At 39.7% G+C, this 19,425-nt stretch overlaps 1 protein-coding gene across 1 annotated transcript in view; it reads left to right on the forward strand.

The window, feature by feature from the left end:
- The first annotated feature begins 597 nt into the window (after positions 1-597).
- The window catches only part of Wdsub1 (WD repeat, sterile alpha motif and U-box domain containing 1), a 41,077-nt gene continuing 22,249 nt past the window's right edge, over positions 598-19,425 (forward strand). The window contains exons 1-4 of the mRNA XM_051184634.1: positions 598-1,010; positions 1,973-2,157; positions 5,258-5,350; positions 8,597-8,690. Coding sequence (XP_051040591.1) covers positions 613-1,010; positions 1,973-2,157; positions 5,258-5,350; positions 8,597-8,690 — 770 coding nt within the window. The 5' untranslated portion in view covers positions 598-612. The remainder of the gene's footprint in view (positions 1,011-1,972; positions 2,158-5,257; positions 5,351-8,596; positions 8,691-19,425) is intronic.

The raw sequence follows: 19,425 nt of genomic DNA on the forward strand, positions 1-19,425 counted from the left end.
AAATAAATATTGATGAAATTTTAAAGGAGGAGTTAGACCATATATTTTTATGAGCTATAAAGAGGAATTTCTATTTTAAGCTTTTAAATTTTGTTTTTGGATTGTGTATGGTCTAACCAACTCTGTTTTCTTGGCATTTTGGTTTCCTCTCCTCAAATCTTTTGTGTATGGTTCAATCTATGACAAAGCCAGCTCTCAATACAGCCACATTTTGAATGAGACTGGGTTTTTTGTTTTTGTTTTTGTTTTTTTTTTCCCCCCACCAACAAGTCATGGCTCTGCCATGGAGGGAGCAGTTGACAGCTAAAAGTGGAAATGTTTTTTGAGTTGAGAAGACCAGGTTTGAAGTGAGGCTGGTTTTAGGCTTTGAAGATGAATCAAGTCTGTTGGGGTAGCAGGGGTGGCTGTGATCGGCAGAAGAGATACTGTTGTGTTTTCTGTTTCGTCATCTCCAAATTATCCCAGGTAACAAACTGTCCTTAAAAGTGGACATATAGGCACTTTTGTCCGGTTATCTTGTACGCGGACTTGGATCCCCCCCAGTTCCTAGGAAGGCAGATAACTTTGACTTGTTTGAAAATAGCACAGGCTGTTTTCCACTGCAGGAGGACCATGGTGAAGCTGATTCACACACTGGCAGATCACAGTGATGATGTCAGCTGCTGCGCCTTCTCATCATCCCTCTTGGCTACCTGCTCCTTGGACAAAACCATCCGCCTGTACTCCCTAAGTGACTTCATTGAACTGCCACATTCCCCATTGAAGTTTCACACTTATGCTGTCCACTGCTGCTGTTTCTCACCCTCGGGACACATTTTGGCATCATGTTCAACAGACGGTACCACGGTGCTGTGGAGTGCACACAGCGGACAGCCCCTGATGGTGATGGAGCAGCCAGGTGGCAGCCCTGTGCGTGTTTGCTGCTACTCCCCAGATCCCACTTACCTGGCCTCAGGGGCAGCTGATGGATCTGTTGTTTTGTGGAATGCACAATCATACAAATTATATAGGTATGGCTGTTTAAACTCTGCCTGGCTTGAATCCTGTTAAAATTAAGTTTTCTTTTTTTTATTGTGGTAAAATAGACGTACAGTTGACCATTGTAGTTGAAATTGTTAAGCACACTAGAAACCATAGCCTTCTTCATGATGACCCTGAAAATCATCTGATGGTGTGTCTGCAGAGCAGGAGGGCCACCTGGCCGGACCATTGCTCCTTTGTGGTCTCAGAGCTGAAGAAGTTGATGCTTTGAAGGGGTGGTAGAGGGTTAACCTAGTTCAACCAGGCAGTTCAGAATGCATGAAGTGTCTCTGTTTTATAGAAGTGGGCACCTGTGGTTAGCTAGCTAGGTTTGTGATTTCCACCTCTGTGGCCCAGCTTCCTTCCTGCATGTGATTATTCTACACTAATTGCAGAGTCCTTATCAGTTTGTTTTCCTACCTAAGGAACAGTGTTGCCAGGACAGCGTTTTTGCCTTCTCTTCCCAAGAGAATCACTGTTCACATGTTTTTTTCATAAAGAGTTTGTTTGAAGGTGAGGCACAAGGCCTTATTATTATCAAGTGGGATTTTTAATACAGAAGTTGAATGTACTTTTTATTATAATAGCTTGTCCTTTCAGCAAAAATCATTCTGTATATTTTAAATATGGCCATGGTTACTCTTGGTGTTTGTTTTATTTATTTATTTATTTATTTATTTATTTATTTATTTATTTTTATGTTTTGGGGTTTTAGTGTGCTCTTTTGAGTTGCAACGAGAATATAAAGATAGGAGGATTGTAGTGGCTGTGATCTCTGTGATCTGGGCTCTTATGTTTACCTCCTCCCTGTACTCTGTACAGAATATGTCCATTTGTAGCATCACTCGGTTTGTGGGCATCCTTCTCCCTCTCAGGTTCTGTCGTAGGCAGCTGTCATTTCAGAAGGGACTGTGATGTAAGAACCTCATCTCCTGTTTTGCTTTTGTTTCAGGTGTGGTACTGTCAAGGATGGCTCCTTGGTGGCCTGTGCATTCTCTCCTGAAGGAAACCTCCTTGTCACTGGCTCCTCTAGTGGAGATTTAACAGTGTGGGATGATCGAATGAGGTTTCTGCACACTGAGAAAGCTCATGACCTTGGAATCACCTGCTGTGCCTTTTCCCCACAGCCCCTTTCTGGTTGGTTAGCTCACCCTTTTAAGTATTGGATACCTGTTTGTAACTCCTCTGACTTTGCCCTTTGAGTTTCCATCTCATTGTTAGTATTGAGGGTCCTCCTGTCTATTATGCAATCATCATTTCACTCTCTTTTTTGATCAAAATGAACCTTGAAGAGCTATTATATGAAAAATTTGTCTTTATTTTTGTCTGTACAGGACAATTCTGCTTGTTACAATAGATTCAGATTTTTTTTAATATGGAATTTTCACAGACTTAACTGCTGCTTTTACTGTCTTTTTTTTTTTTAATTGAAATTGAGATAGAAATTGGAATTTTTTCTTTCTTTCTTTCTTTCTTTCTTTCTTTCTATTTATTTATTTATTTATTTATTTATTTATTTATTTATTTTGGTTTTTCGAGACAGTGTCTGTCTGTATAACATCCCTGGCTGTCCTGGAACTCACTCTGTAGACCAGGCTGGCCTCAAACTCAGAGATTGCCTGACTCTGCCTCAAAGGTTTGTGGCACCATCACCTGGCTTAGAAATGGTAGTTTTACAACTTGGGAAAGGGTTGGGGAGATAAAGTTGCTAAGGAACTTGCTGTGCAAGCCTGGTGACGTGTGGGTCTCCAGTACCACACCGTGATCCAGATGCATTGGTGCATGTGCTCCCAGAATCTCAGTACCAGGGAAGGAAAGCCCTGGCGTCCCTGGGGCTTTCGGACAGGAGCCTAACCTGATCAGCAGGGTCCAGAGTAATTGAGAGAGCTTGTCTCACAAACTGGGGGGGGGGGAACTAGTTGAAGAAAACACTTGATGTTGACCTCTGGCTCTTGTGTGCATGTACACATACAGATGTGCACATACCAAGTTGCAAATAGAAATAACACCTTTGCCCATGTATCTTTACTTACAAGCATTCGTTGCAAAGAGCTGTTGGTTGGGTTTGAGGCCACTGCTTTGCTCATTTTCATTGCCTGTTTTACAGGAGAAATTCTGCCTCTGCTCCCTCCTCTCTAGACTTGTCATCAGATCAGAGCCATCTGTGACAACAAGTAAATTAAACTCTTTCTGGTGGATGAATATATTCAAACCATTACCTATAATGTTGTTTGAATGATAACAGATACAAATTAATAAGCTATGGGTTGCATCACTTGGCTAAACCTTGATCTCCAAAAGTATTTACATCACAACAAAAATAATCTTATGGTTGGGGTCACCCCAAAGTGAGGAACTGTATTAAAGGGTTATAGCATTAGGAAGGTTGAGAACCGCTGCTTTAAATGAACCCTTTGAAAATGGGTTGCGTATCATGGGACTCAGCACCCACATGTGGCTGTCTGTGACACTGGCATCCTTGGCACAGAAAGAAGACAGAATAGCTTTGGCACCCCCTTATTCCTGAGTCCTATTCCTGAGTCAAGTACAATGAAGGTCAGATTTCAAATCCCCAAAGCACAATCTATAGGTCCCTTCCTAGTGTGCTGCACCTGACCCTAACTGAAAGTCAACCATGGCCCTATATATACATGCTCCTGCCACAATTTTAGTCTTTTGATGGTTGTTTTGTGCTATTTTATTCCCAGGATGCTTTATGATAGACAGGCTCTATTTTGTCCACTTTTGTGGTACCTTCTCCATATCTTTGAGGTACTCACTTGTTGGAAAAGTATTACAAAGAGTCATACTAAGTAGGCAAGGGGGTTTAAGAGCAAGCATAGCATGGTGGGAAGAACACTTAGTTTTTACTCTACAGCTGGATGTGGACTCTGTCTCACCCCTGAAGGAAAGGGCACCAGGTTTCAGGGGTGCCTGGCATCTGGAGGTTGTGCAAACAGTCACAAGACTTCACAAGGTGGAGGGCTAACCATTGTTGATAGGAAACATTGTTTTTCACACATTGAATCATGGATGGATTCTATAGATATGGAGGAATTTAGATTGATTTTTGTGCAATGGGATAATCTAAAAATAACATCATTGTTATTGTTCATCTCTCATTCTGTTGAATCTGTATCTCATCAGTTGGAGAATCAATCCCATCAATTTCTATATGTTGATCTTTATGTCATTTCATTTTATTGGGGCTGGAGAGCTTGCTCAATGGGGAAGTGTGCTTACTGCTCTTGAGGAGGACCCTGGGTTGGGTTTCTAACAGCCATGTAGGATGGCTGACAGGTACCCTGTGGGCACCTTACTCACATGCATTTATCCACACAGATGCTCATGTATGTATAATTAAAAATAAATACATTTTAAAGTTATTTCTTATTATGGGGGTGGGACATGCATGGTATATGGTAGAGGTCAGTAAAAACTGGAGTTGGTTCTAGGAACTGAACCCAACACATTGCTATTGTTATAAGGGAGGGTGCAGTGAAACCCCTGAACGGGACCACTCTGGGTGCATTGGAGGAACAGACTGCTGCTCTGCCCCTGAGAACAGAGGGTAGCTACATGGTGGGAAAGTACACAGATTTTTATATGACAGTCAGCAAGATGGAGATTTAGTCTAGTAGACACATGACAGAATTCTAAATTCTCTAAGAAAACATTATCCAGAGGCTTCTGAGATGCCAACTTGGTTTGATTAATGTTCCTAAACTGTGTAATATTTTCCATCAGATCATTTGAATTGATAAATTCTACATTTATATAATTCGAGTTTTCCTCTTGATCCTATCAATTGGAAAATAAATTCTCGCTATTATTCCATGTGCATTATTCCATCAGGCTTCTAAGAACTTGGTACCTCAGAAGGCAATTACATTGAGTGTTGATTAACCATTTAACATTCTTAAGATAACTGACTTTTCTAATATTTTTCATTAATGATAGCTTTATAATCTCTAAAATTCAGTTGGAAGATGTTCTGCTTTTGTGGTTTACTAGTGGTTTTTATAACTCTGAGCCATAGCCAAAAGGACGTTTTTAAACAGAAATTTCAGACTTAAGTTACAATCCTATATATGCCTATTTAGAAGAAATTCTGTAAGCATTTTATTAGAAGTGTTAGCGAACAAATATTCATTGTTTACATGGCATAGATGAGCCAAATTAGCAGATCTCAGCAGACCAATTCTTCATATTTGTTTATCTCACTTGATATTTTTAGGTGGAGAACAAGGCCTTCAGTTTTACCGACTGGCATCGTGTGGTCAGGACTATGAAATCAAACTCTGGGTTGTTTCTTTTACCCGTGTCTTAGGTATGTTTCAGCTGTCTAAAATTACTTGCGACCCACATTAGACTTTAATCTTTTTTATCTTAAGATAAAAAATCTGTTTTAAGAAACTTTTATTGAGTTGGGTGTTATGGCACACACTTAAAATCTGAGAGTTTAGGAGATGGAGGCGATACCAGCTTCAGCTATTGTACCCAGAGAAGGCCTGCCTGGGCTATGACAGACCCAGCCTCAAAAGCAAAGAGAAACTTGGATTGGATGTAAAAAGAAGCCTGTTGTCCATGTCTGGGTCTGACTACATCCTTCCTTGCCCACCTCCTTCCCTGCAGGAAACCACCCTGCACCTGATTTAGCTTTGACTCTTTGAGTGGTTTTCACACTCTTGCTAAGTGTTGTTTACATCACTTTTGTATATATATGCTGTGGCTGCTGTTTATTGATGTGAGTCTTCTTGTGCTCCATCTCATTGTCTCTGGTGGCCTTTCAGTCAGGACATGTTTGTGGTCCCACTTTCAGCCATGGTATCCCTTTATAGTGTCTCTCCAATGATTCTTTCTCCCATGTTCTTCCTGAACTTCGTCAGCTGGATGGTAGAACCCTTGAGTCAATTCTCCCTTCCCAGCCACACACACACATTCATCTCTCAGTCTGTTGAATCTGTATCTCATCAATTGGAGAATCAATCCCATCAATTTTTATATGTTGATCTTTATGTCATTTCATTTTATTGGAGCTGGAGAGCTTGCTCAATGGGGAAGTGTGCTTACTGCTCTTGAGGAGGACCCTGGGTTGGGTTTCTAACAGCCATGTAGGATGGCTGACAGGTACCCTGTGGGCACCTTACTTACATGCATTCATCCACACAAATGCTCATGTATGTATAATTAAACATAAATACATTTTAAAGTTATTTCTTATTATGGGGGTGGGACATGCATGGTATATGGTAGAGGTCAGTAAAAACTGGAGTTGGTTCTAGGAACTGAACCCAACACATCAGCCTTCTGTGGCAAGCACCTTTACCCCTGAGCCATCTCACTGGTCTTTTGCTTTCTTTTTATAGTTGGTTTTTAATGAAGGAGAGGAGGAAGAAATTTCCAAATTCCCTTCTGTTCTTACAACCTCTGGGCTTCACCTTTGCTTGCCTTTATCTTTGTCATTCGCGTTGTTACCTTCTTCAGGTGTCCAGTGACACGATATCTCTACATCTACAGATTTGACACAAGGCTCTCAGGAGCTCACTGCCCACAAGGCGTGTAGATGAAGAAGTGTGTTTGCCTTGTAGGGAAGGAGCTGAGATAGATGGATCTTGTCATTAGCCACTGTTTTCCTTATATAGGTTTCTCCTGGGGGAAGATCACCTGCCTTGGGCAGCATACTATGGGGTTGGGGCTGGGAGGGGATGAGGTAGACAGTGAGTGCTTCCTGCTCAGACTCTGAAGTTCTGTTTCTGACCTTGTTTATCTGGCTATTTGGCCCTATCTGGCAGGTTTTCCTGGTACTGAATATGTACTCTTCAGCCTTAGCCCCCCTGTACTGAACTCCGGTTGGGCTGTTTGTCTCTGAGCTGCCTGTTGACCTGTTTCAGTTTCTTTGGGGATGCCTTCTTCCCAAGCACTTCTGTATACATTGAAATCTTGATGAATTCATTATCATTTAAGAATTTTGAAGTTTTTTGGTCATATAACTTGCCTCAAAATGGGTTGTTATTTTTTTTTTTTTACCTAGTAAACTTTAGCTAGAATATACAAATTAGGGTCTTGTCATGAATTGTGCTAAAGTATAAGAAAGAGCATTATGAAGAAACAAGAGATGCTGTTCATATTGTTTACATGTGATGCCCTTTTCATTTAAACATGATGGGGAGAGTGAGACTTCTGTCTTCTCAAGTCTATCCAAGGTAATCCTTGCCTCTTTCTTCACTCAGGTAAAATTCCAGTAAGAAATACTGCCTATGTGTGGGCATCATAAATACAATTAGCTTGGAACTGTTCAAGAGGAAACACTGTGATAGATTGTAAACTATCTTTATACCACTCCTTTAGAAACATTGATGATGTCTTGAGTATGCATGGAAAGCTCTTCATACAGCAGCTATTACTGTTGGAGCCTTACTCTGCTTGATGGTATTATGGGGCACAGGCAGGCCAAGGTCCTGGACTTGAAGTCGCCTGTTTTGTGCAGCTAACTTTGTTCTGTTTGACTGGGGATGCAAGCCTTAAAAGTTCACCTCATGTATGGGATTCGTGGCTTTCTTAATGCTCTTCTCTACTCTCCCAAGTAAAGGTGTCCATTCTGCTTTGAGTGGGAAGTTTTTACTGCTCTTCTATAGAAGCTTCTTGTCTAGTTATATGTTTGATGTCTGACACCTCAGCAAAGATCTTAGGTCTTACCACCCGGTAACTTCTTATGCTTATTTTTACAAGTTGGCATCAGAACACACTGAATTCCGTCTGTTTACTTTTAAGAAAGTTGTTTATTTTCAGTAATTTTAGAGATTTTATTCCCTTTCTTTTTTCCATTTCTTTCAAGGCAGGGTTTCTCTGTGTAGCCCTGACTGTCCTAGAATTAGCTCTGTAAACCAGGCTGGCCTCGAACTCAGAGATCTACCTGCCTCTGCCTTCCAAGTGCTGGCATTAAAGGTGTTCGCCACCAGGCCTGGCAATGACTGGGCTTTCTAAGAGCACTGTAGATGTGTAGATTTATAAATGTATAAATACCATTGATTTATGTACAAGAAGACAAAATGTGTTAGTAAAGTCAGATTTTAAAAATATAAAGCACTTAGGCTTTTAGGCAGTTAACATTTTTCTTTTCTTTCTTTCTTTTTTTTTTTTTTAAATCTTACCAGGCACTAAAATTAAGCATATTTCACATACTTAAAATTTTTAGTGATTATAAAATTACTCTAGCCTAGTCTTTCCAGAGTACATCATTAAAAAAATAAATAAATCTGTCATTGGCTGCACCAATGGCACTTACTGGATTATAAGAAAAAAATCTGTTATTGAAGTGTATGTGTGTGTGTGTGTGTGTATACGTACTAGAGATGAGACTAAGGACTACATCCCCAGCTATTATTGAATTTTGAAACCACCTTGAGCCTGCATTATAATTATCTGGTGTCTGTATGGATACCCATGCTTTATGAAGATTTTTATGACTTTGTCTTTTTGTTACATTATTAAGTACATAAATCAGAAAGTGTTGAATTAAGACAAATGATGAGCATAATGAAGTTAACTAATATTCTCACCTTGTTAATTACAGGCCTTGAATTAAAATATAAAAGTACACTACGTGGGCACTGCGCCCCTGTTCTGACGTGTGCTTTCTCCCACGATGGACAGATGCTTGTGTCAGGGTAAGTGACCTATAACTACGCCATGGATGCTCCTGAGGCAGTTGTCTGTCATTGTCGTTTTGATACACCCAGCTGTTTATTGTGTGGGCATGTGCATGCCACAGTATGTGTATGGAGGTCAGAGCACAGCTTGCAGTAGTTGGCTCTCTCTTTCTACCATATGGGTTCCAGGGCTTGAACACAGGTCATCAGGCTTGATGGCAGTCATCTTTACCTGCTGAGCCATTCCACCAGCCCAGTGTTTTTTGCCTCCTGTCCTATACTTCATATTTTAGATCTTCTCAATTTTGACCATTGAATGGTATGGTGCTACCTTAGCATGCTTGGTTTGTGTTTCCCCTGAAACAATGAAGTTAGAACTTCACTGTGATATATCCCAGCAATGCATATTCCCCCCTGCATCTCAGGATGGTTGCAGGCGAATTACACTCATTTCCAATTTGAACCTTGCTTTGTTGCAGCAGACAAGTTGGACATATTTATATGGTGCATTGTGGTAGAGAAATTACTTTTCAGCCTCGCCATTTTGGATGTGATTCATATTTTTTTTTTTCTTCTAGAGGGTTTATAAAACTTTTAGTGTGTGGTTTTCTGACCATTCACTTTGTTATATCTACATGTGGGCTTAATTTTATCTTGCTAGGAGTTTTTTAGGAAACATATTTATGTATGCGAGGCAGGAGGCGTGCACTCTGTATGAAAGCAGAGGGCAACTGCAGGAGTGGGCTCTCCCCTTTCACTACATTGGTGCAGGGTTTTAACTCAGGTTCTCACATTGTCGGGCACAGAGACATTATTAAGTATGAAAGCTTAGCCTTAGCTTAGGTTTCCAACTAGCTTTTAAAACTTAAATTAACCTGTTTACATTAATCTGTGTTCTACCACTTAGCTTGTTACTTCTCCATCTCACTCCTTCTGTATCTCAAAGGCAAAATCTGCCTCTTTTCTTCCCAGATTTCCTGTCTCTGCCTGGAAGTTCTGCCTACCCTCTCCTGCCTAGCATTGAGCCATTCTGCTCTTTATGAAACCAATCAGAATGTGCTTTTCACACAGTATGCTCAAATATCCCAAAACATCCCCAGGCTTGGCAACAGGCACCTTTACCCACTAAGCCATTTTGCTGGGCCAGGAATGTTTCTTTTCTTTCTTTTTTCTTTTTTTTTTCTTTTTTCTTTTCTTTTTTTCTTTTTTCTCTTCAGACAAGGTCTCATGTGTAGTACTGGTTGGCTGGAACTTGCTGTGTAGATCAGGCTGGCCTTGAACTCTTGGTGGTCTCCTATCTGTACCTCCTGAATGCTGTGACTGCATAGTATGAACCACAGTGCCTAGCAATGCTACCAGTCCTTTTAGCTTCTTAAATCTGTGAAAGATTTTTCTACCCATTTTTGAACATTCTTATCTCTTCTGCTATTGCCCTTGTCCCTTTCTGTCTCTCCTCTAAGGCAAATTGTACCTCCTGACTATAAACATTATTACTTTTAGTCTTTTATATTTTTGTTTCTGTCTTCTAATTTTTTAATGCATTTTTATGTGTATGAGTGTTTTTCCTACCTATGTGTCTATGCACCACATATATGCCTGGTGCCCAAAGAAGCCAGAAGAGGGCGGGGGACTGGAGATAAAGCTGGTTGTGAATCACCCTGTAGGTGCTAGGAGTCAAACCCAGGTCTAAGAACAGCCAGTGTTCTTAACAGCTGAGCCATCTTTCCAGTCAGTTTCTCTCTTCTTATACTTCATTCTTGATTTCCCTTTTATCAGTACTCTCCAGCTACCATCCTACTTAAAGTTTATTTTAATTTTGTTTTGTTTAAATTTATTTTAATGTTTGTTTTTTTTTTTTGTTTTATGTGTATGAATGTGTTCCCCAAATGTATGTAAGTGTACCAAGTACATATGTCAAATGCCCTGGAGCTGGAGTTATGGATGTTTGTGATCTACCATGTGAGTACCAGGAATCAAACTCGAGTCCTATGGAAGAACAGCCAGTGCTCTTAGCTGCTGGATGGACCATCTCTCCTGCCCCTACTCTGCTACACTTAATGGTCCTCTGACATTTAATTTTGCTTAAATTGTGGTTCTGTAGTTTTTAGTTGGCTGCTTTTTAAGGCTTTTTTAAGTTTTATGATTTCCTGTTCTCAGTTGGAGCATTGCTTCTCAAAGCTTTATGTTATGAAATTTGATTTGAGCACACATGCTTGATTCAGTTGCTGTATAATATTTTTTCATAAAATCTTTATTATAGCTTGACAACTTAACCTATTTTCAAACAAAAGCAAAAGATATGATCCCTTTGTTGCTTAGACTTTTAAGAAATTCTTAGATACTTCCGTAAGAACGGGATCTATATTCCTTTGACATTAACTTTAAGATTTATTATTTATAATTCTATGTATGAGTATGACTTATGGGGGTGTGCATGTGAGTGTAGGAAGGTGTGTACATGTGGCTGTATGGGTTCTGGAAGCTGAACTCAAGTCCTCTGAAAGAGCAGAGTACCATCTCTCTGGCCCTCACTTGACATTAACTTTGTCTTCTCTTGGCAATGCTAGGGATCAAACTCAGAACCTTCCCCATGCTAGACAAGCACTCTCCCACTGAGCAGTATGCCATTGGTTTTTCCTATTGATGTTTCTTTAGAGTGGGGGAAGCCTTGTCTTACTGCCTAAATATTCTTGAACTTTAGTATGCACTATGTCCAGAGAAGTCTTCTGAGAAAATTCAGCCTTTTACCTCTGTTTATAATATCTGTTTTGATATGAAATGGCACAAGATTCTCTTATGTTCTATACTCAGTATTACAACTCCATAACTTTACAGGAGTCAGAATCTCTTCTTCAGTTTCCATGAGATCCGATTACTGCATCTATCTCTTTTCTTTCCTTCCCAAATATTGGGTACATACATGTGGTGCACGTGCGCGTGCTTACACACACACACACACACACACACACAAAATAAATAAATGTTTGCGGAAATTCAGTGTCTTTAACTAAAAAGAACAAACAGACTGGAGCAGCAGTAGGCGGGAAAGCAGAACCAAGCCCCACAGTGTTACTAACCCATACCCCGAAGTGTGTCAGGATGGTTCATCGTCTTCAGAGGCAGAACACAGGCTCTGACCTAACAGTGGATTATACATGGTGGATTTATACTATGTCAGTATTTCTGGGAGGTGGTAAAAGGGAGAGATGGGGCTTGGTTAGAAGAAGTAAGTCACAGGGGTGAGTTCTTGGGGGTCATGCTCTCCCTGACCTCTTCCTATAGCCCATTCTGTCAGCCTTTTGTCCACTACGGAATGAAGAGCAGCCTCCACCTCCTGCTATAGGCTTTCCCACAGGCACCAGTAATCTCAACCAGCAAACCCTCCTTCCTCTAAGTTGAAATACATAAAATGGAAAAACAGATTTATTTACAGTTTGGGCAAAAAGCTGGGGAGAGAACTCTGTCTCTGCTTCCCCACATCAGCATGACAATGTATGGAAAGAATGACAAATGATAGAAAATATGCAGATACCCGAGGTCTATCAGCCTTAAGCTGGTAGGGAAAAAACTGGGTTCCTATCCCACCTTCCAGGACAAGGAGTACAGCACCATCCCCCTCAACATGGCTCCCGTTATCTGGGTGGCATAGTCCACACCCTCAAGCCCACATTTGAGAGACAGCAGCAGGAGGATTGTCTAGTTTTAAGGCCCAAATAGTGCACAGTATGAGATCCTGTCTCAGATGAATCAGATGAATAAAATAAAGAAGTCCTAATTTTAAGGGAGCTCAGGTCATGCTAGAAGCTTTAGCTTCTGTGGCCCTAGGGAAGTGATGAGCGCTGCTGAAATGGTGGGTTGGCTCTCTTTCCAGCCAAGCAGGATGGGGCTTAGAGTCAGATCCACTTTAATGACACAAAAATGGTACCTTTCTGGATTATGAGTTTATGAACTAAAATATAATAGCTGAAAGCTTCAACAGTAAAAATACCCTGTTGAAAATGAAAAATATCATGTGTATGTATGTGTGTATATATATATATATATATACATATATATATGTGTGTGTGTGTGTGTGTGTTTATGTATGTATGTAATTCTTAATAAAAATATATGCTTGTATTATAAGCAATAAAAAGGCACAATTTGAGCTATAGAAAGTGTATCAGAGATATACAGATTCCAGCAGAATGACATACATTGTAAGAATAGATTCTACACAAGTGATTCTATAGGTAAAAGTCCTCTAGAAGGTTTGTAATGCATAGGAAAAAATTAATGCTTTTACTTTAATTTGCTTTTGCTACTATGACCAAATTATCTCCTTTTAAATATGTGTGTGTGTGTGTGTGTGTGTGTGTGTATGTATTCTATATGTGTGTTTAAATATACATCACTGCTGTTTTTTTGTTTTGGTTTTTGTTTCCCTTTTGGTGATAGTAGGAATTGAACTTAGGGCTCACACATACTCAGCGCACTCTCCACCACAGAGCTATTTATCTGTGTTCTTAGCTCTGTCATCAGTGCCTCTAAAACATGTCTACCACACATGCAGGCTTATCACAGCAACTCAGACTAAAGCCAAGGTATTTGGGCTCCTAAGCTCTGCTTAAAATATCTGGCCCTACCTGTTGATTCTTTCCCCCCAGATCTTCCAGTTTTTTTGATGAACAGTCAGCTAAATAGTCATGTTTGCCACCATTTCAGGTGTGTCTCGTTCATATTAAAGGATGAATATTGTTCATCATCAAAAAAATACAGAGCTGGGCGCTGTGGCACCATGATTGTAATTCCATCACTGCGAAACCTGCAATAGGAGGGTTGTGAGTTCAAAGCCAGCCTGGGGTTACAGAGGGAAAAAAAAAATTATCTTTTGACCCAGAATTTACAAAGGAGAGCTTGGAATTGAGTTTCCTTCTTTTGTCTGAGGAATAGGTTCATGAGCAGAGTGATTGTGCAAAATTGAACATATATGGCTGTCTTTGTTTTTTGTTTTTGTTTTTTTGAGACGGGGTTTCTCTTTGTAGCTCTAGCTGCCCTGAGACTCACTCTTTAGACCAGGCTAGCTTCAAACTCACAGAGATCTGCCTCCTGAGTGCCTCGATTACAGGCATGCATTATCAACACCCTGTGTATGTATTGAATGGCTGTTTTACAGAAGAACAGGACATGGGGGATTCCGAATCCCAGCTCTCGTAGTTGATGTCCTGGTGATTATCTAATGACACTGGGGTCCTGTTAGCTCCCCCTCCGTCCACATCATGAGGGCAGTGCTGTGGCTGCTATGTGTTGTCTTCATAGCCCTGTGGTTTTCTGTCAGCTTGTGTCTGTCATTCTGAGGTGGTGAGCATAGTATAAGGTTATGATTTTGAATGTTTTAGGTGTATGCTGCTGCTCTAGGTATCATTCAGTTGTTTTCTGGATAGCTTTAGTTCATTGGGATATACAGGTGTGTGAGTGAACTGAAATTATAACTTGGTGAAATACAAGCATTTAGTTCCTAAAACAGACTACTGGAGGAGAAGTAGGAATCAGTCAGTAGGCTTATATGAGAGGTAGATCCTGGGTTGGAAGGTATATGCAGGGAATGGGATGACATTTAAAAAGCAGTAGAATTATAGACACATGAGGGATATAAAGGTAGGAACCTTATTTTCTAGAAATTTTTTCTAGATAAAAATGTATCAGATTAGTCTGTTTCATCATACTGCAGTATAGTACTAGAGGCTAGGTATCTTTAGAAAGAAAAGCAGCTATGGGGCTGGAGAGATGGCTTAGCTGTGCAGAGCCCCTGCTGCTCTTCCAGAGAACCTGAGTTCCACTCCACTGCACACCACATCAGGGGCTCATATCCATCTTAGCTGCAGCCCCAGGAGGTCTGACCACCTCTCCTTGTTTCCACAGGCACTCGTTCCCTTGTGGCATTCATAAATACAGACACACACACACAATGATGAAAACAAATTTTAAAAAATTAAAAGAGAAGCAATTTATTTAACGCAGTTGTGGAGGTTCAAGAACATGATAGTGTCACTAGTCCTTCTGCAATCAGGGTCCTGTGACTGATGACGTCACTCTGGAAAGGAGCAAGAGATCCTAGATGCAGATGTAGGAGATGCCTTGATGTAATCAGACTAAAGTATCCCAGGAGAGCCACTAACTTTCCTTCCCTCTGTGTGTTCTAAGAACATACCCAGGCTTCATGTATGCTAGGTAAGAACTCTTCTACTGGCCTATGGTCCCAGCTCTACTACAACTTTAGAAGCAGTTCTAACGTGAGAGGACTCTCAGAGAAAGTGTTGAAGGCCCTCCTAAGAGCTCATGGGGTAGCGGCATTGTACCCACCCCTACTTAAATACAACTTGATAATTCCTAGCCTGCGATGTGGAATGCAGCCTTATGAGCATCAGCACAACTTCCAGGGCTGCAAATTGGAGTACTTTGGGTTTCAAGATTGTGTAGTCTGTACACTATTCCAAACTGAATCTGAAACTCTTTTGCCCTAAAACATTTAGATATAGGACATGTGGATTAAAATTGGGAACTAAAAACAGTTTTGTGTATTTTTTTTTAACCTCATTTAAAAACAGCATAGTGATCATGTGTATTCCTGGGTTTTATACATGTGTAGATTCAACCAACTACAGATGGAAAATACTTGAACCTGGGAAGAAATTGAACCTGCACAGAACATGTACAAACATCTTTCTTGCTATTCCCTAAATAATACAGTATAAGTATTTATATAACACTTGCACTGTTGTGTATAAAAGCAATGCAGAGATGAGTTACAGTACATATAGGGTGTGTGGAGGATGCAAATATGTTACCGTTTTATATAAGTTTCTTGAACATATGCAGATTTTGTTATGTGTGGAACCTGGAGGTTGCTTGGAATCATTCCCCCACCCCCAGATACTGAGGGGGCGGTTGTAATAAACTTATCTCATATTTGCATACTTTCAAATGAAGATTGAAAGTAAACAATAGCAAGCATGGCAGACCTTCCCAGTGCCCGGCTTTGCAGAGCCGTTTGGGCATTCATGCCTGCTTTGCAAAGCTCGTTTGCCTTCAGGGCTGTGAGGCCAGCAGATGGCCTCTAGGAAAGTATGGAGACATTTTCCCTTCACCCTTCTGGTCTGCCCTGTAGTAACTCCCTCTAGCCTGTCTGTAGAACTTGCATTCTGTTCCACCCTGTTCTCTTGATCTAACCAGATGTCAGGAGCAGTGTTTGTAAAAGTTTCTATTGATCACAAAATCCACCTTTATAATTCAAATATAGAACTGCTTTTCTCCGTAGTAATTAGGACTCCACAGAAGCCAGTTTAAAAAAAAATAAAAAACTAATTTAATTTTATATACTAATCCCAGTTCCCCCTCCCTCCCCTCTTTCTGATTCTCCCATCTGCCCCTCATCTCACCCTCCACCCCCGTCTGCTCCTCAGAGAGGGTCAGGCCTCCCATAGGGAAATCAGTGAATTCTGTCCCATCACCATGTTGAAGCAGGACCAGTCCCAGTGCCCCTCCCTGGCTAGGCTGAACAAGGTATCTCTCCATAGGAAATGGGCTCCAAAAGCCAATTAATTCATTAGGGATACCTTCTGTTTCCACTGTCATCTGTTCAGTCCTATGCAGGTTCCCAGCTGCCAGTCTAGGATCAGTGAACTCCAACTAGTTTGGGTCAGCTGTCTCTGCAGGTTTCCCCATCATGATCTTGACTCCTTTGATCATATTATCGCTCCTCCCTCTCTTCAACTATACTCCAGGAGCTTGTGCCAATACCAAGCTGCTTTCATTACTATAGTTCTATAATAGCTTGAAATCAGGAATGATGATTCCTCTTGAAGTTCCTTTATTGTACAAGTTTGTTTGGGTTATTATAGGTTTTTTGTTTTCCATATGAAGTTGAGTATTGTTCTTTCGAAGTCTGTGTTGGGATTTTGATGGGAATTGCATTGAATTTGTAGATTACTTTTGGGGAAATTGCCATTTTTACCGTGTTAATCCTACCTATCTAAGAGCATGGGAGATCTTTCTATTTTCTGATTATCTTCTTTAATTTCATTCTTCAAAAACTTAAAATTCTTCTCATACAGGTTTGTTAGACAAGTTAAAGTTACACTAACATAGTTATATTGTTTGTGGCTACTGTGAAAGGTGATGTTTCTCTGATTTCTTTCTCAGACCATTTATCATCTGTATATAGGAGCTCTACTGTTTTTTTTTTTTTTTTTTTTTTTTGTATTAATCTTGTATCTTGCCATATTACTGAAGGTATTTATAAGATGTAGGAGTTCCCTGGCAGAATTTTTGGGGTCACTTGTGTATGCTATCATATCATCAGCAAATAGCGAAAGTTTGACTTCTTCCCTTCCAATTTGTATCCCCTTGATCTCCTTTTGTTGTCATATTGGCCTAGCTCGGACTTTGAGTACTATATTGAATAGATATGTAGAGAGTGGACGGCCTTGTATTGTTCCTGATTTTAGTGAAATTACTTTGATTTTTCTCTCCTTTAGTTTCATGCTGGCTGTTGGCTTGCTGCATATTGCCTTTATTATGTTATTATGTTTAGGAATGTTACTTGTATCCCTGATCTCTCCAAGATCTTTTTATCATGAAGGAGTGTTGGATTTTGTTAAAGGCTTTTTCAGCATCTAATGAGATGATCATGTGTTTTTTCTTTTTTTCTTTCAGTTTGTTTATATAGTGAATTACATTGACAAATGTGTGTGCAACTCTGGGATGGAGGCACTTAATCATGGTTGATGATTTTTCTGATGTGTTCTTGGATTTGATTTGCCATTATTTTATTGAGCATTTCTGCATCTAAGTTCATGAGGGACATTGGTCTATAATTCTCTTTCTTAGTTGTGTCTTTGTGTGGTTTGGGTATCAGTGTAACTGTAGCATCGTAAACAGAGTTTGGTAATGTTCCTTCTGTTTCTATTGTCTGGAACAATTTGAGGAATATTGATTTTAGTTCTTTTTTGAAATTCTGGTAGAATTCTTTTCTGAAACAATCTGGCCCTGGGCTTTTTTTAGTTGGGAGACTTTTGATGACTGCTTCTATTTCTTTATAGGTTATAGGTCTACTTAATTTGTTTATCTGGTCTTGATTTAATTTTGATATGTAGTACTTATCTAGAAAATTGTCCTTTTCCTTTTTCCAATTTAGTGGAGTATAGGTTTTTAAAGTATGACCTAATGATTCTCTAGATTTCCTCAATGTCTATTGTTATGTCCTCTTTTTCATTTCTGATTTTGTTAATTTGCATACTCTCTCTTTTCCTCTTGGTAAGTTTGGATAAAGACTTATCTATCTTGTTGAAAGAACCAACTCTGTGTCTCATTGATTCTTTGTAGTTTTTGTTTGTTTGTTTCTGTTTTATTGATTTTAGTCCTCAATTTGATTATTCCAGCTGTCCACTTCCCCTGAGTGAGCTTGGTTCTTTTTGTTCTAGAGTTTTCAGTTGTTCTGTTAATTCAATAGTGTGGGATTTTTCCAGTTTCTTTATGTGGGCATTTAGTGTTAATAACTTACCTCTTAGCACTGCTTTCATTGTGCTGCATAAGTTTGGGTATGTTATGCATCCATTTTCATTGAATTTTTAGGAAGTAATTAATTTCTTTATTTCTTCCTTGACCCAGTGGTGATTGAATTGAGCATTGCTTAATTTCCTTGAGTTTGTGGGCTTTCTGCACTTAGTGTTGTTGTTGACTCTAACTTAAAGCCATTGTGATCTGATAAGATGCAGGGGGTTATTTCACTTAGTTTGTATCTGTTGAGGTTTGCTTTGTTACCAAGTATGTGGTCAATCTTAGAGAAGGGTGCATGGGTTGCTAAGAAGATGATATATTCTTTTGTGTTTGGGTGGAATGTTGTATAGATGTCTGTTAAGCCCATTTGAGTCATAACATCTGTTAGTTCCTTTATTTCTCTGCTAAATTTGTGTTTGGTAGACCTGTTCAGTGGTGAGAGTGAAGTATTTAAGTCTCCCACTATTAGTGTGTGTGGCTTAATGTGTGATTTAAGCTTTAATAAGGTTTCTTTTACAAACAAAAGTGCCCTTCCTTGTATTTCGGGCATAGATGTTCAGAATTGAGACTTTATCTTGATAGATTTTTCCTTCAACGAATATGAAATATTCTTCATCTCTTTTGATTACTTTCAGTTTGCAGTGTATTTTGTTAGATATTAGGATACCCACACCAACTTGTTTTTTAGGTCCATTTGATTGGAGAATCTTTTTCCAACCCTTTACTCTGTCTTTGAAGTTGATGTGTGTCTCATGTATGCTGCAGGAGGGTAGATTCTATTTTTGTATCCAATCTATTAGCCTACGTGCACCACCACCACCAGACTAGCCTGTTTATTTTTAATAGGAGAATTGAGTCCATTGATATTAAGGGATATTAATGACCAGTGATAGCTACTTTCTGTTATTTTTGTTGGTGCTATTATGTGTGTTTTTCCCTTCTTTGGAATTTGTTGGTGTGGGATTATCTTTTGCCAGTGTTTTTGTGGGTGTAGCTAACTTTTTTTGGAGGGTTGGAGTTTTTCTTCTAGTACTTTCTGTAGGGCTGGATTTGTAGATAAGTATTTTTTAAATCTGGTTCTGCATGAAATATCTTGTTTTTTCCATCTATGGTGATTGAAAGCTTTGCTGGGTATAGTAGTCTGGGCTACTTCTGCAGAATGTCAAGGACCTTCTGGCTTCCATTTTTTCATTGAGAAGTTGGGTATAATTCTGAT

Source organism: Phodopus roborovskii, unplaced genomic scaffold (genome assembly GCF_943737965.1).
Source record: "Phodopus roborovskii unplaced genomic scaffold, PHOROB, whole genome shotgun sequence".
NCBI classification, from domain to species: Eukaryota; Metazoa; Chordata; class Mammalia; order Rodentia; family Cricetidae; genus Phodopus; species Phodopus roborovskii.